We start from the raw sequence: 16550 nt of genomic DNA, 5'->3' as shown, positions 1-16550 counted from the left end.
ATTCTATAACTACATAGCAGCATATAACTGGGCTTCCATCCAACTTAATGTAAGGTTACAACACCTATGCAGTCATATTCAGCTGGCCTCCGACACCAGAAACATCAGAGGAATGTATGATGGCATTAAGAGAACTTTTGGGCCAACCATCAAGAAGATCGTCCCCCTCAAATCTAAATCAGGGGACACAATCACTGACCAATGCAAGCAAATGGACCGCTGGGTGGAGCACTACCTAGAACTGTACTCCAGGGAGAATGTTGTCACTGAGACCGCCCTCAATGCAGCCCAGTCTCTGCCAGTCATGGATGAGCTGGACGTACAGCCAACAAAATCGGAACTCAGTGATGCCATTGTTTCTCTAGCCAGCGGAAAAGCCCCTGGGAAGGACGGCATTACCCCTAAAATAATCAAGAATGCCAAGTCTGCTATACTTTCAGCACTACATGAACTGCTATGCCTGTGCTGGGACGAGGGAGCAATACCACAGGACATGCGCAATGCCAATATCATCACCCTCTATAAGAACAAGGGTGACCGCGGTGACTGCAACAACTACCGTGGAATCTCCCTGCTCAGCATAGTGGGGAAAGTCTTTGCTCGAGTCGCTTTAAACAGTCTCTCGAAGCTGGCTGAGCGTGTCTATCCTGAGGCAGAGTGTGGCTTTCGAGCACAGAGATCGACCATTGACATGCTGTTCTCCCTTTGCCAGCTACAGGAGAAATGCCGTGAACAACAGATGCCCCTCTACGTTGCTTTCATTGATCTCACCAAAGCCTTTGACCTCATCAGCAGACGTGGTCTCTTCAGACTACTAGAAAAGATCGGATGTCCACCAAAGCTACGAAGTATCATCACCTCATTCCATGGCAATATGAAAGGCACAATTCAGCACAGCGGCGCCTCATCAGACCCCTTTCCTATCCTGAGTGGCGTGAAGCAGGGCTGTGTTCTCACACCTACACTGTTTGGGATCTTCTTCTCCCTGCTGCTCTCACATGCGTTCAAGTCTTCCGAAGAAGGAATTTTCCTCCACACAAGATCAGGTGGCAGGTTGTTCAACCTTGCACGTCTAAGAGCGAAGACCAAAGTACGGAAAGTCCTCATCAGGGAACTCCTCTTTGCTGACAATGCTGCATTAACATCTCACACTGAAGAGTATCTGCAGAGACTCATCAACAGGTTTGCGGCTGCCTGCAACGAATTTGACCTAACCATCAGCCTCAAGAAAACGAACATCATGGGACAGGACATCAGAAATGCTCCATCCATCAATATCGGCGACCATGCTCTGGAAGTGGTTCAAGAGTTCACCTACCTCAGCTCAACTATCACCAGTGACCTGTCTCTCGATGCAAAAATCAACAAGCGCATGGGAAAGGCTTCCACTGCTAAGTCCAGACTGGCCAAGAGAGTGTGGGAAAATGGCGCACTGACAGAACACAAAGGTCCGAGCGTATCAAGCCTGTGTCCTCAGTACCTTGGCCTACGGCAGCGAGACCTGGACAATGTACGTCAGCCAAGAGCGACGTTTCAATTCATTCCATCTTCGCTGCCTCCGAGAATTCTTGGCATCAGGTGGCAGGACCGTATCTCCAACACAGAAGTCCTCGAGGCGGCCAACATCCCCAGCGTATACACTCTACTGAGCCAGCGGCGCTTGAGATGGCTTGGCCATGTGAGCCTCATGGACGATGGCAGGATCCCCAAGGACACATTGTACAGCGAGCTCGTCACTGGTATCAGACCCACCGGCCTTCCATGTCTCCGCTTTAAAGACGTCTGCAAACGCGACATGAAGTCCTGTCACATTGTTCACAAGTCAGGGGAGTCAGTTGCCATGATTGCCAGAGCTGGCGGGCAGCCATAAAGGTGGGGCTAAAGTGTGGAGAGTCGGAGAGACTTCGCAGTTGGCAGGAAAAAAAATAGAAGCGCAAGGGGAGAGCCAACTGTGTAACAGCCCCAACAACCAATTTTATCTGCAGCACCGGTGGAAAAGTCTGTCACTCTAGAATTGGCCTTTATAGCCACTCCAGGCGCTGCTTCACAAACCACTGACCACCTCGAGGCACTTACCCATTGTCTCTCAAGACAAGGAGGCCAAAGAAGAAGTTGTTTGCTAGAATGATCTAGCCATAAGCATTTCCTGTGATAAATTGAGCAGCGCCATCTTGAATCCTGGCAGCTGCCTGAACATCACAGACACTGACGTTCCAGTTGAAGAGTCTGCATTTGCGCATGTGCAAGTACTGCGCCATAGTAATTGCGTTGTCAGCAAATGCAGCATTTTTAAAAGGCTGCCAGCCCTGCACAGTTCAACATAATGCAGAGTTGACCCCTCCCCCTCGCCCCCCCCCCCATACAAGTTACGCAGAGTTGACCCTTTCCCCACCTCGGTGGCGCCAGCTTCTCCAGGACGGGCAAGTGAAGGCGCGCGAATGCCGCACGATGAACTCAAGATTGGGAACTGAAGGTAAGATCACGGGGAATTATTTAAATTTATGCAGAGAGGTATTTTAAATATTTAAAGTAGGGTGCTGTCGCAGATTGGCAGAGGTGCCGCCACAGAGTCTCATTGTCGCCGGGAAGATTGGGCCCGGCAATCCACCGGGCTCCATGGTGGCCACTGCTGCTCTAATTCTCCGGCACCCCCCACCATGAAACCCGATGTCGGGATAAATACTGTCTATCTTTCTGGATGTATTAGAGTTGATTGGTTTTGAGCCCCTTTAGCCTGTCTACTGTGCCCAAAGCAAATACTCTAACCCATTATGTTTATTTGGAGAGAATATGCTGCTGATGTCTCTCCTCGTGAATACTTGGAGGAAGCAATGCATTCTAGCAAATTAAACGTAGCAGTTGTTTGAAGGAAATGGGTGGATAGCTTCCTGGAGGTAGGGCTCTGAAGTGCTACAGTGTAACAGCCATTGGATATAGTCATACACATGGGTGAACCAGGGCTCTTATTGAGCTGATATTTGGAATGCAACACATGCTTGTGCCAAGGGGAGGCTTACAATATGGCACTGTGAAGGGTGAGTAAAGTTGTGTTAGTATGCCATGCCTGAGGCCTCACCGTGGATTTGAGTAAGAAGCAGATGAGCCACTGCAAAAAAAATGAAAGTGAATTTCATTGCTTTTGCTGTGCTCCACAAGTGGAGACTTTAACAGTGTATATACATATAGGGAATGTAGCATGTTTTAAACGTGAATTTTTAGAAAGTGTTTAAAAATTAAAATGCATGATATTAAAACAAGCGTAGCTGATGGATAGAGAGATGGCTCAGGGACAGAACATAAAGGGGAAGGCTAAATGGATGTTTTTTTTTCAAATAGTCAGGATGTAAGTAGTGCTGTGCTCCAGGGAGCTGTGCTGTGGTTTCTCTATTTTACATTTAAATACGTGATTTGGATACAGGCACAAGAGAAATTGAAGGTACTGAAGCTTGCCAATACTAAATTAGGGGCCATGATCTACTGTAGGGAGGGCCATAGTAGATTGGAAGAGCACTGACAGGTTAGCAGAGTTAACAGATAGGTTTCACGTGCAGTTCAATACAGAGAAATATTAAGTAGTACATTTTGGGAAGGAAAAACAATGAAAGTAAATATATTTTTGGAGAGATCTGGGGTCCACATCAATAAAATCCCAAGTGGGAATATGGATAGAAAGGACCATGAACAGGTAAACAAGATTTCCCAAGCCTTTGGAAACCTACATGGCAGCTGTTAAATTCAAATCAGGCACTCAATTAAATATGCTAATATGCTAATGAAGTGTCCCACCTCCCCAAAATCAGGTACTTGCACGGTACATTATTCACTACCGTAAAAACTGCAGCAAGGTGGGGCACGTTCTTCATAACCCTGCTGCAACCTCTTTTGACTGTTGCGATAGGTTTAATATCAAGGCCAAAAACTCATCATTTAAAATAAAATTAGTTAAGTATAAATAAAGCATTTTGAAGGATATGAGGGAAGGACAGGGAAATGGATTAGAATAGACAGTTCCAACTGATGAGCTAGGACTGGCATGGGCATGGTATAGGCCACTAATAGAATATAGTGATTGCTTGCTAAAGTAAGGCCCCCAAAAGCCATCAGGCCATGAAAAGAGAGAAGAGATTCATTAATATGATGTGAGGGTTGAAAGACTTCAGTAATGAGGGAAACTGAGGCTCTTTTCAATGGAGTAAGGGGATATCTGATAGAGGTGTTCAAAATGTGAGGGGTTTGATTCAGCAAATTGAGAAAAATTATTTCCACTGGTCAGTGCTAGGTCGATAATTAGAGGTCAGATATTTAAGCATCATCAAAAGGAAAGAAGAGAGAGGTAGAAGTTTTTTCTTTGGGTAGACATTTGTCAGGACACACAATAGTTCACCAGAAACATTGGTGGAAGCAGAAGGGATGTACACTGTTTTCAGAGGCAGAGCCTGAAGCTACTTGTTCAATCTAAGCTTCCCTATGCATGCCACTAGCGGAGGTTATCTCCTGAAGTGCCCTCTTAAGATCTTGGAATCTGTTCCAAATGGTTGCCTGCAAGCACTGCAAAACTGGCCTTGATGGCCTCTTGTAGAGATTCTGGTATCCAAACCATCAGAGCAGTGGCAGTAGTTGCAAGCAATGTTCCTATTGCTGTCCATATTGGCTGCATTAGTAAGTTTGATGTTGACCATAGGGCAACTTCAGTGCACACAACAGTGCACCCATTGTTTGCACTGCCATAGACATGGAATCGAGTGCATCTTCCGCGTAGTCCGTATGTTATAAAGCAGGTCCAGTATCATGAGACAGTTCAGGGGTGTGCACGGAGCACGTCAAATCTTCCTATATTATTGAATTTAGTTGACTTCTGTAGCATTTTAATTCTTTTTTCTGTTCTTTCTTCCAACTAAATTCATCAACCATCTGACAGTGCAAAGAGAATTTACAATCAGTCTGGATTGCAAGCAATCTAAAAGGAGGTTGGCTCAACAAAAGAAGTAAGGGACAACATAAACCTAAAAATAAAAATATACAAAAATACAAACTAGCATGATCCTGGCAACTGGGGGAGATACAAAGAACAACTGAAGGTGATGAAACAAATACTAAGATCTACAAAAGGGAGTATGAAAAGCAACTTGCAACGGACATCAAAATCAACACAAAAAGTTTTTAATTATTAGGAGAAAGCGGATGGGCAGGAGCAACATGGGCCCTTTGAAAACTGATAGTACTATTGTCAATGAAAATAAGAAAATGGCAGAAATATTGAATAATTACTTTGTGTAGTATTTACAGTGGAGGAAAAGGATAGCACGTTGGACACCCCAAGGAAATGAATATTGATTCAAGGAAGGAAACTCACCAAAATTAACATAAGAAAAATAACAGTAATAAGAAAGAAAATAATGGCACTAATGAGTGACAAATCCCCAGGAACAGATGGTTTCCAACCCTGGGCTTTAAAAGTAGTAAGTGAAAACATGGAAGATGCCCTAACTATAATCTTCCAAATTTTCTCGATTCAGGAACCATTCCTTTAGATTAGAAAATCACACGTGTCACTTTGTTATTTCAAAGTGAGAGAGAGAAACCAGGGAATTATAGACCAGTTGGCCTAACCTTTGTTGTTGGGAAATTACTAGAGTCCTTAATTAAGGATAGGGTGACTGAACACATTGAAAATTTTTAAAAAGTGATCGGAGACAGCCATTATGGATTTGTAAAGGGTAGGTAATGCCTGATAAACCTGATTGAATTTTTTGAAAAGGTGACTTAAAGTAGGGACCGGGTAATGTCTAAGGATGTTCCGAAGAAGGGTCACTGACCCGAAACATTAACTCTGCTTCTCTTTCCACAGATGCTGCCAGACCTGTTGAGTGATTCCAGCATTTCTTGTTTTTGTTTCAGATTTCCAGCATCCGCAGTATTTTGCTTTTATTTTAATGTCTAAGGATGTTGTTTGTATGGACTTACAGAAGGCACCTGATCAAGTCAAAGCTCATGGGATTGAAGGCAGATTATTGACTGGTTTGGAAGTTGACTGAGCAGCAGGAGACAGAGAGTAGGGATAATGGGCAGGTATTCTAATTGGCAGAATGTGACCAGTGGTGCACTGCAAGGATCTGTGTTGGGCCCTCAAGTATTCACCATAACTATTAATGACTTAGATATTGGGATAGAATGCCACAGATCCAAGTTTGCCAATGACAAAGATAGATGGCATTGCAAGCTGTGTAGATAGAAGAATAAAATTACAAACAGATATTAATAGATTAATGAATGAGCAAAACAGTGGCAAATGGATTTCAATGTAGACAAATATGAGGTCACCCACTTGGAACTAAAAAAGGATAGAACAGAGCACTTTCTAAATGGCAAAAAGCGAGAAACAGCATAAGTTCAAAGATACTTGGGGGTCCAGCTAAATAGATGATTAAAATGTCACAGACAGATAATCAAAAAAGGCTCATGAAATGCTGGCCTTTATATCTAAAGGACTAGAATACAAGGGGGTAGAAGTTATACTACAGCTATACAAAGTTACCAGGTTAGATCACACCTGGAGTACAATGTTCAGTTCTGGGCACCACACCTTAGAAGGGATATACTGGCCTTGCAGGAAGTACGGCATAGATTTACCAGATTGATACCTGGATTCCAAGGGTTAAATTACAAAAGGAGATTGTACAAATTAGGGTTGTATTCCCTGGAATTTAGAAGATTAAAGGGTGAATTGATCAAAGTTTTCCTTTTGTCCCACCACAGGTGGCTATGATTTCTTGGCTCTAAGCTCTAGAATTGCCTCCCTAAACCTCTCCATCTCCCCGGCTCCTGTGAGACCCTCCTTAAATCTCACCTCTCTGGCTAAGCTTTTAGCCAACCTTCCAAATATCCCATTCTTTGGGTCAATGTCAATTTTCGTCTGATTACACGTCTGTTCAATGTCTGGGATTTTGGTTTTCCTACATTAAAACTGTATTTAAAATGGCCACGCAATAGGAGGAGGTTAAACAAGTAAGTAGGAAGACAGGCGAGGTCACAGACACCAGAAGTAACTGTCTAGCAGAGGCTAAGCAGGGGTCTGCTAAACTGAGATTGAATGTTAAAGCTACACTTTCAAACCCAATATGTGAGCTTCTTAAATACATTGCACCAACTTTAAACCATGCAAAAAAAAAGCAAAAGATGATCTTTGATGACTTGATACTTTTCCCATGCCGAACAGTTGACTGATATGCCTTCAAAAAGCATCATTACCTTGGTGCACTCTCACAGTTTCCAACACCTCAGGAATACTGCAAAGCCTGTAATAGACGGTATGTGCCCATAAAAAGATTCAGTTGATCCCAAATCTTTTTTTAAAGACATCATTACTTTACATTGATGATGGAGACAGTCTCTTATGTGGAGAGACTAATAAAATGCAAGATTTTCCCTTTAAGCACAGGGGAGAATGTTTTACAACTGTGGTTGAATCCCCCTGAGCCACTGCAAGCACAGCCACATGATCCCAAGGGAAATTTGAGTAGGTTTTCTTTCAACATTTTCTTTCAGTCTATACATCAAAAAAATCAATAACAATATATATTTCACAGCACAGTGAAAGGCTGTGTACTAACTGGATTATATAAAAGGGGCACTGTTGATTTTTTTGGGATGGTTCAGGTAGACTGCGTATTGGATGTCAAGAGAATTTACAGTCCAGCAGCCACACAACCTTCAAACTTTTGTAATATAATTTGGTGGGACAGTTAAATTTTGAACATACTATTTTATTTTCCATGACAATGCAATGGATGATGAAGTCATTTACAGAACACAGAATAGAGGTAATGCCAAATGTTTTTCAGTATCTCTTTTAAAGTATTGTCCTTAATAAAGGAACTAATCTGTGAGTGCTGTGCATGAACATTTTACCATTATTGCCAGTCTATGAAAAGCATCAATTTGCCTTGGTATATTTTGCAGCTTTGTTGGATTCACCCCAAAGTAAATAGATAATGTTACATAACCCCATTGGTTGCATTCTGACTGCCCTTGTAAACCTGTGCTGGGTGCTTCTGTTCAGAGTCAGCCTATTTAAAATGGCTGCTTTTGCCGACAATGCAACCACTAGGTGGCGCAGTACTGGCACATGCACAAATGCAGCCTCATCAACAGAAATGTCACTGTCTGCGACGTCTCTGGTAACTGCCAGTAATAAAGATGGTGCTGCTCAATTTAACACAAAAAACCCAAACCCCTCAATGGCTGCAATTGCCGTCTCCACCCCCATGCCCCAACAGTACCCTATCGCGATCACCGCTACTGTTCCCTGCTCCCTCCTGCGATCGCCACTGCATTCAGTTTCCCACTCCCTCCGCTTCACACTGCTCACCGCTCCATCCCGCGCTCGACTGGTCAGCATTCCCTCCTGCTGCTCGCTCCCCGCCTCATGCCCGGAAAAGCGCCAGGTTGTGGTGGGGGTTGGGGATAAAGAGGGGGAGTGAGCGGGGGGCTAGTGGCGAGGCGGGAAGCGAGTGGCAGGATGGAGCAGCAACAAGTTGGGAGCGGCAAAATGGGGCAGTGAGCAGGCAGGCGCAGGAGAGAACGGCGGGAGAGGACGGGCAAGAGAAGCGGCAATTGAGGCGCCGATTGCAGGAGGGAGCGGGGAAGAGAAACGGCAATTGAGGCCTCTTTGCAAACCTCGCACTGGAGGCTGATGTCCCTTTGCATGACGACGTATTCGAGTGCATGCGTCATTAGTACTGGCAAGCTGGCAAAGCTTGGGTGCATTTTGTGCGTGTGCAAGGATGAATGCGTTCCATGCATGTGCGCAGTTCGGACCCCAGTGATGACATTGGCGCTTGGCTGCGTTGTCAGGAGACACTCAGATTTCAAATAGCTGGAAATATTTGTAGACTTTCTTCTGCTTTAAGCATGAAGAATGGTCCAAGAACTTCTGCTCTATTCAATGGTGGAGCTTTGATATAAACACAAAACTATGCAGTTTGTCATATTTGGATATACCAACATGTACAGAGTAGAAGGTTTTGTGTTCCAATTTTTCCCCTCTTATTTTCTTTCCCTCTTTTCCTGAAAATGAGACGACATTCTGGGATCCAGTTCCGTGGATTGTTTAAATTGCCTGGTGGCCTGCCTCCTCATCTTTGGAAACTCCTCAACCCTTCAAGAACTCTATGCTCCTCTAACTTTGATCTCTTCGCAACTTGTGATAGTAAGGCTGAAAATGTTCACGCCCCTCTTGCAAACAACAGTGAAACTGAGATTCGGTCGGGCCAGTGGCCTTGAAACATTCTCAACGTCTCTGTTTCTTAGATCCTTTGGAACGTGCCCATCTTCCATTCAATATCGATGCCCAAGTCACCAGAGGCTTCTATGTTTCAGAAAGGTTATTAGACTTTATTACCCTTAGACAGGCAATAATGGTGAAAATGTGAAATTGTAAAGAGTAACTTCATGTTTGGGGTTTGAGCTTTATTGAGGATAACAGCCAAAATAAAGAATTGAGATTATAACATCTTCACAGATGATACACTGATAACCAACAATCTTGCTGCAAATAAAACGTAATTTTGTTATACACAAAATTAATAAAAACAATTACCATCATACGAGCAGATATTATTTTATCAAGTATAAGAACATCGGAAATTAAGACAGCAAGGAGGACATCAGATATTAGGGAGAAGCTCATCCTGTCCTGTAAAAGCTAATATACAACCTCCACTGAACACTTTCACCTCCCTAATAAAAACAGAAAATGCTGGAAATACTCAGCAGGTCAGGCAGCATCTGTGGAGAAAGAAGCAGACTTAAGGGACAGGATTTTACCAACAGGCTTCAGGACCCCACCATCAGGCTCAAACTGTGTGGGAAACAGTCACTCACCTGTGATTTTCCCTGAATTGGCTGATTAATGGCTGCAGGGCAGGCTTGCCATCCAATTAAGTTCAGCAGGATGAACAGGGGTGGGGGGGGGGGGGGGGGGAGTCCTTCCACAGAGTAGCCTGTGGCTGCAGCTGAACCCAGGCAGACAGGGACCTGCAGGACGACTGGAAAACCCCAGTCGACCTCCGACAACAGGCTTTAAGAGGCCCGTTTCCAGACCTACTCGCTACCTGCCACCCAATACCCACATCCTGCCTTCCTGAAAATGGCCCGGTGAATTCCCATCAGGGACTAAAAATTTAGCCCAAGCTCTTTCTAATGAAAGGTCACAGACCTGAAACGTTAACTCTGTTTCTCTCTCCACAGATGCTGCCAGACCTGCTGAGTATTTCCAGCATTTTCTATTATTTCAGATTTCCAGAATCTGCAATATTTTACTTTCCCCTCCCTTCTGCATTGGTATCAATCAATCCCTGTACCCATCACAGACTAGGGAAATTCAATGTTTCCTTTTGAAATGCTTCTTTCATATATATGTGTAGAGCAATCTGATGTTTATAAGATCATTTCTATCTCGGCACACATTCCCATTTCCAAAACATTTAGAAAGCATAAATTCTAATAATACCAAGCCAGTACTCCACAGATCTGAGTTACGTGCATTTCCAGTACACCTGCTGAAGCAATGCATATTTTGTAAATCCAAGCAATGATCAACTATCAGCATAGTAGCTGATAGTTCATGAAATTGAGGAATCACTAAATGTCTCCTTTGAATCAATTATTTGTTTTCTCACAGAAGATAGTGCACAGATTGGAGAACAAGGCAATTTAGTGTGAAAAATAAAATAAGCAACACGTAGAAATTAATAAGGAAGAAGGAAGGAGTTAGTTCTTAAATATGTGAACAATGTTGTAACAGCATTATGACACCCAATGCAACACTTCATCTACCTCAATGCTACTGGCTGCTTTTACAGTCAAATAACAAGGGGCAGGATTTTCCCTGTGGGCTTCAGGACTCCGCCGTTAGTGCAGGTTCAAATGAGGGTCAGAAGCCTATGTGGGGGACAGTCACCTCGCCTGTGATTTTCCCCGAATTGGCCAATTAGGAGCCAGAGGGTGGGCTAGCCATCTAATTAAGGATGGTGAGTGGGCTCTCGAAGCTGGAGGGCCAATAGGAAGTCCTCCAGTTTAGAAGCAGCAGCAGGATGCCTTTAAAGTGAGGGAGAGGGCACCCCAAGATGAATGCATTTTCTCCCCAACTTTTTTTTAATTTAAAAAGAAATAGGTCAAGTAGCCAGGTCACCATTGTGGAGGGAATGCCCCTACTCAGAGAGCCCTGTTTTCGCAGCTGAAGCCTGGCAGGCGGGGAGGGCCTCTAAGCCTGCCTGAAGTACTGGCTGCCCGGTCTGCTGCCGGGAGGCCACCTCCAGGCAGCTACACTATTCTCTACTGCCTCTGGACACCTGGAGGTTGACTGGAAAAATCACAGTCACCTTCAACAATAGGCCTCAATGGGCCTTTAATCAGTTGAGTCAGCTACCCACTGCTTGCCCACGGTTAGCCCCACCATCCTGCCTCCAGGCAAATGCCCTGGGGGTGGAATGGAGCAGGGGAACTAGCACGCCGGCCAGCGGCATGAAACTCCGCACTTGCCCGCCTCCGTGCCCACCCCATCAAGGCCCAAAAATTTAGCCCGAGGTTGTCAAAAGTGCATCATCAACCTCAGCTTTGTTTTTGGGCATCAAACCAGGACGGGCTCTGCTGAAAAGATACACTTATCAGTGGCCCCAGAAGAACTTATCCAATGCACATGCTCATTTGAGACCTTCTTACGTTGCACACATTATCCAGTGAGGAAAACATGACCAGCATTTTGTTTTTTATAAAGAAGCTCCACCAATGACAATTCTTCAGGTTATCTTTTTCAAATAAGTATTTTCTAGCAGGTATAACCTGAGCAACTACAACTACCACCACCAGCAAAAAAAAAATCAATCCAGTGGTCACAGGTACAAAATAAAAACTGAAACAGACAAAAACGCTAGTATCCCATACTGCACTAGCTAAACATTGTTAGGATTTTGGTCGCTAAATCCTGATTAAGGAACTATGCAACAACAAAAAAAACACGCTGTTTATCAGCCAGCCTCATTTTTTCAGGCCTGAATGGCAGTCATTGATTGAACAGAGACAGGCATGTCACACAAACTGGCTTGTTAGAGGTGTCTGCACAAGTGGTGCAGATGAAATATGGGAAAAATCACTTCACACAAAGTCAATCAGGTTCAAAGGTCAGACACTGTCAGAATTCCATCCAAGACTATGAGATGAGGGAAGAGTACCAGGCCACTGGAAAATGCAATTATTACGAACGACGAGGTAGGATTACACAGCTCCTTTAGGTATTTTCACTTTCAATCTACCCCTGATCCTAATGGATTTCTACTTCAGTAATATATATGGGAAATCACCTTAATGGGCAATCCATCGGATGTTAAAATGACTGGAGATACAAGAGCTAAATAAGACACTGGCATTTATTTTCAATGCATCAATACTGCACAAAATAAACTATTTACCAGCAGTCAATTATCTTATCTCTCAATAAAGTTAGTGATTTTGTTACAGTATTAATCTTCCACTGTGGCTGTTATCATGCACCATCTCTGTTCACTGCAATGATTTCACTTATAGCCCACATTAAAAACAAAATGGAATGCTACACCCATGCATTCTACAGCATTATAAAACAATAGATTCGATGGGAGTGATTTCAAGGCTCCAATGTTATTTGAATTGCTCTATATTACAGTTTTGAAATCAATCCATTATCCTCCATGCCAGCAGATACTGTGTGCTCTTTTAGCAGTATCTTATATCTGTTTGAAATTCCATCTGTATTCACATCCATTGATATTAATTGCATAATATATCACAGAAAGGCTCATGTACTTGCATTCTTAGTAAGCTGCAATTCCCCACAGTGAGTTCTTGGTCTATAGCCAGTCCGTCACTTCAAGGTTTAATTGGCTGCCAGGCATTTTTAGTGTAGGAAGAGAATAGGAGCAAAAAAAAAAGACAAGATATTCCAGATTGCTCTGGCCAAAGGGTAGCCTGAGACAGGAGCACAGCAGACCTGAGAAGCCATGAATCTTCACGGTGTCCCCAAGTCTGCAGAGGGTAAACCCGACTGCCAGTTTATTGGCAGGTGCATTGAGAGGAAAGTAAGGTGGGAGAGCTGGGGACAGCCTCATCTGGATGCCTACTCCAGGCACAGGCACATTCCTGCCCATATTAAGAATGCCTGGAAATCCCTGGGCAGCATAATGGCACAGAAACCTGATTTAATAGGTTTCTGCCCACTTTTCTTCACTTAGGCCCAATGAGCAGGAAAATCTACCCAAGCATCTACAGAAATTGAGCATAGAAAATGGTGTGGGGGGGAGGAAGTGAGGGGGAAATGGGGTGATGAGGATTGGATTCAAATAAATTAAAAACATCAGAACAAAACAAAACTCATCAATTAATTTCGGATGTACAGAACTGACTGGCCAATTGTTTCTGAAAAGAGATCCTACATTTAATAATTAACTGTGCTTGGATCGATCGGTACAGAAGCAGTAACAAAGTATTAGTTAATACTGAAAAGTAGGTCACCGCTGCAGTGATGGATGACAGACAACTGGTCCTAGCTCAACGGCATTGAACAGTTCTCAAAGTGAAGTGCAAAGAGACAGGCATTGATTTTCAATCACAATGCATTGTGCACATCAATTGTGGATCCCTGCTACAAATGCTGGGAAGCCCAAGGCAGAATCACAACTGAGGGGTCACTAGGACACAGTGTGGAGCAAAAGAGGACTCAAGGCCTTACCACAAATTCTTCTTTCCAACCATGCTTTTTCTGAAAATCCTCTGCAGCTGCTGCAAGTCTCTGTAAAAAGACACAAAAGACATTTTGTTAACCTTGCTATCAGCAAATGCGTTTCAAACCTTTCCCAAAGGCTGATCTGAGGTACCGTTTAGCCATCTCTGAAAGGTGCACCTGTGAATACTTTAATTTCTTTCACAATTATAACAAATTATTTGTGGCAAAATAAAACCCTTTGCAGAAAGTTGCAACATCAGTGCAGGTTTTCAATATTTTGGTTGAGCAATTTCAGTTGGCATGCTGTTTCTGCAGAAAGCAGTAGCTGCATATACAACAATAACATGCATTTATATAGCACCTTCAATGTAGAAAAGCATCCCAAAGCAATTCACAGAGCTATCTGGGAAAATAAAATGGGCACTCAGCCAAAACAGATATTAGGAAAGGACACCAAAAATATGGATAAAGTGAATTTCGAGGAGAGGGAGGCAGAAGGTTTTAGGGAAGAAATTCCAGAGGATTGAGCCTAGGTGGTGGAAGGCATGGTCTCCAATGTTGCGACAAATGGACAGGGGGAGGGGGGGAAATGTGTAGGTGGGCGAGGTCAGCGTAATGGAGAGTTCTGGGTGGGGGGAGCAATGATGAGGCTGTAGGAAATTACAGAGAGAGATAACTTCCCATAGGTCAAAATTGTGTCTATTTTCTTCTGGTAGACAGGTGTATCCAGAAGGTATATCTAACATTGATTAAAAAAAAATCCACAAAATTTCAAAATCTCATTTCACTAAACCTTCATCATGCTCAAAAGTTTATCAATACTGCAGTTACTTTACAGTTTTTAAGATATACTCAGCCACCATCATCAGATTCAGCAAGTGCCAATAACTGCTATTTCAGAGAACGGCAGAGAGTGAGTGACAGAGAAATAGCTGAGTGGGACACAGAGCCAGAAAGAAGGAGCAACACAAGGAGAGAAAGACTTGCATTTTTAAACAACTTACACATCCAAGAAAAATATCAAAGAATTTCACACAAATCAATATTTTCATGCAGTCAGTATTCTTATGCAGACAACAGCACTGCCATTTTGTATACAGCAAAACCCCCTCAAAGGACAATGAGATGAACAGTGAAAAATAAGAACAGAAAATGCTGGAAATATTCAGCAGGTCTGGCAACATCTGTGGAGAGAAACAAAGTTAATATTTCAGGCCGAGACCCTTCAGTTCTGATGAAGTGTCATCGACCTGAAACATTAACGCTTTCTCTCCACAGATGCTGCCAGACCTGCTGAGTAGTTCCAGAATCTTCTGTTCTTATTTCAGAGTCCCAGCATCTGCAGTATTTTGCTTTTGTATTAGAGATGAATAGTTAACCTGCTTTTGCTTATGTTGGTTGAGGAAATAGTGGCCAAGACACCATGAGAAACTCTCCGAAAAATGCTTTGGGGCCCTTAACATTCACTTGGACAGGCAGACGAGGTTTCCATTTAAATGTTGCATTCAAAGGAGAGCTTTCCCAACAGTACGAACACAAAGCGGCAAAACCATTTTTTGTTCACAGGGTCAAAAAAAACCTTTCTTGGCAATAGCAGTCTAAACAGTAAGACAGACAGCATTGAAATAGGAGCTCTGCAGTCAGTTGTGCCAGCTTATATTGGTGTAGTTTGCACTCAATCTACATTTTTAAAATCCAAGTACAGCGATTTCAGACATTCACTGGCATGATTTTTGCATTGTTGCACTCTCCTTAGGCACAGACATAAGAAAAGCCTTACAGGAAGTTCATAGAAGGCACAATTCAGGAGCAGATTAGGTTCGAACAAATTTAACTCTCCACTGCAACTTTTCTGGGCACCCATTGGTAATCATCCTTGTTACAGTTATGTCATGCTGAGTGAGACAGTAACATGACTAACACTGGGCTGAATTCTATAGGCCTGCCACCAATTTACGAAAAAAATAGTGGCCCGCACGCCCGGCTGCATGCCAAAGAGCCACCACAATTGCAAGCACAGCAGCTCATTTAAATAGCCAGGGCGGGCCGCCCCCCCCCCCCCCCCACCCTCCCCACACCACCTCCGATCACATGGAGTGGGCAGCCTATCTGTCACTGGCAATGGCGTCAGCTGCCTGTCCACAGGCGCTGATGCCACTTTTAAAGGCTTTTGAGCCCTTCTGTACTTAAGAAATCAGGAAACATTTATTTAAAAAAATTAAAACTGGTATTTTTGAATCTCTTCCACCCACTCCAATAACCACAATATTAAATACTTGCCCTCTAGTCCAAAGCACTTTCCTTTTTCAAATGTCCTTTCCCCCCCCCCCTCAAAGTGCATCAGCTATAAACTTTACCCCTTCCCACCATCCCCTCCACCAATGATAAGACTTAATCGTTGCTCTCCCCCACCCCACCCCCCACCACAATCTGCACAGAAAAACTGACCAGCTCCCCCCTCCCAATCAGTGTTGCGCCTCAATTCCCCGGACAGGGATCAGAAGTGCCGGCTGCCGGGATGAAGATCACAGCAGCACTTCATGAAGCGGCGGGAATGTCATTAATGCAGGTAGGAAAATTTATGTGACTATTTAAATTACGGTCCCGTTGCCAAGCGGCCAGGAGGGCCGCCATGTGGCCTCGCCGCCACAATCGGGACAGGCCCTGCCCGCGCCGAGGTACGGGGTGGGCCTCATCTGGGGCAATCTTCATGCCACCGGCCCCCCCACCCCACTATGGATCCCGACGTTGAGGCCTCGATAAACTCCAGCCCACTGCGTCCAACTTTTAATAC

The 16550-nt window shown here is 43.9% G+C and overlaps 1 protein-coding gene across 14 annotated transcripts in view; it reads right to left on the bottom strand.

Annotated features, from left to right (window-relative positions):
- The window catches only part of LOC137384760 (voltage-dependent calcium channel subunit alpha-2/delta-1), an 891951-nt gene that overhangs the window by 453053 nt on the left and 422348 nt on the right, over nt 1–16550 (bottom strand). For all 14 annotated transcript variants that reach the window (XM_068059181.1, XM_068059179.1, XM_068059180.1 and 11 more), the window contains one exon: nt 13763–13822. In XM_068059181.1, coding sequence (XP_067915282.1) covers nt 13763–13822 — 60 coding nt within the window. The remainder of the gene's footprint in view (nt 1–13762; nt 13823–16550) is intronic.

Source organism: Heterodontus francisci, chromosome 27, assembly GCF_036365525.1.
Source record: "Heterodontus francisci isolate sHetFra1 chromosome 27, sHetFra1.hap1, whole genome shotgun sequence".
Lineage (NCBI taxonomy): Eukaryota > Metazoa > Chordata > Chondrichthyes > Heterodontiformes > Heterodontidae > Heterodontus > Heterodontus francisci.
Note: the sequence above shows the minus strand (reverse complement) of the source record. Positions and strands in the feature narration are given on the sequence as shown.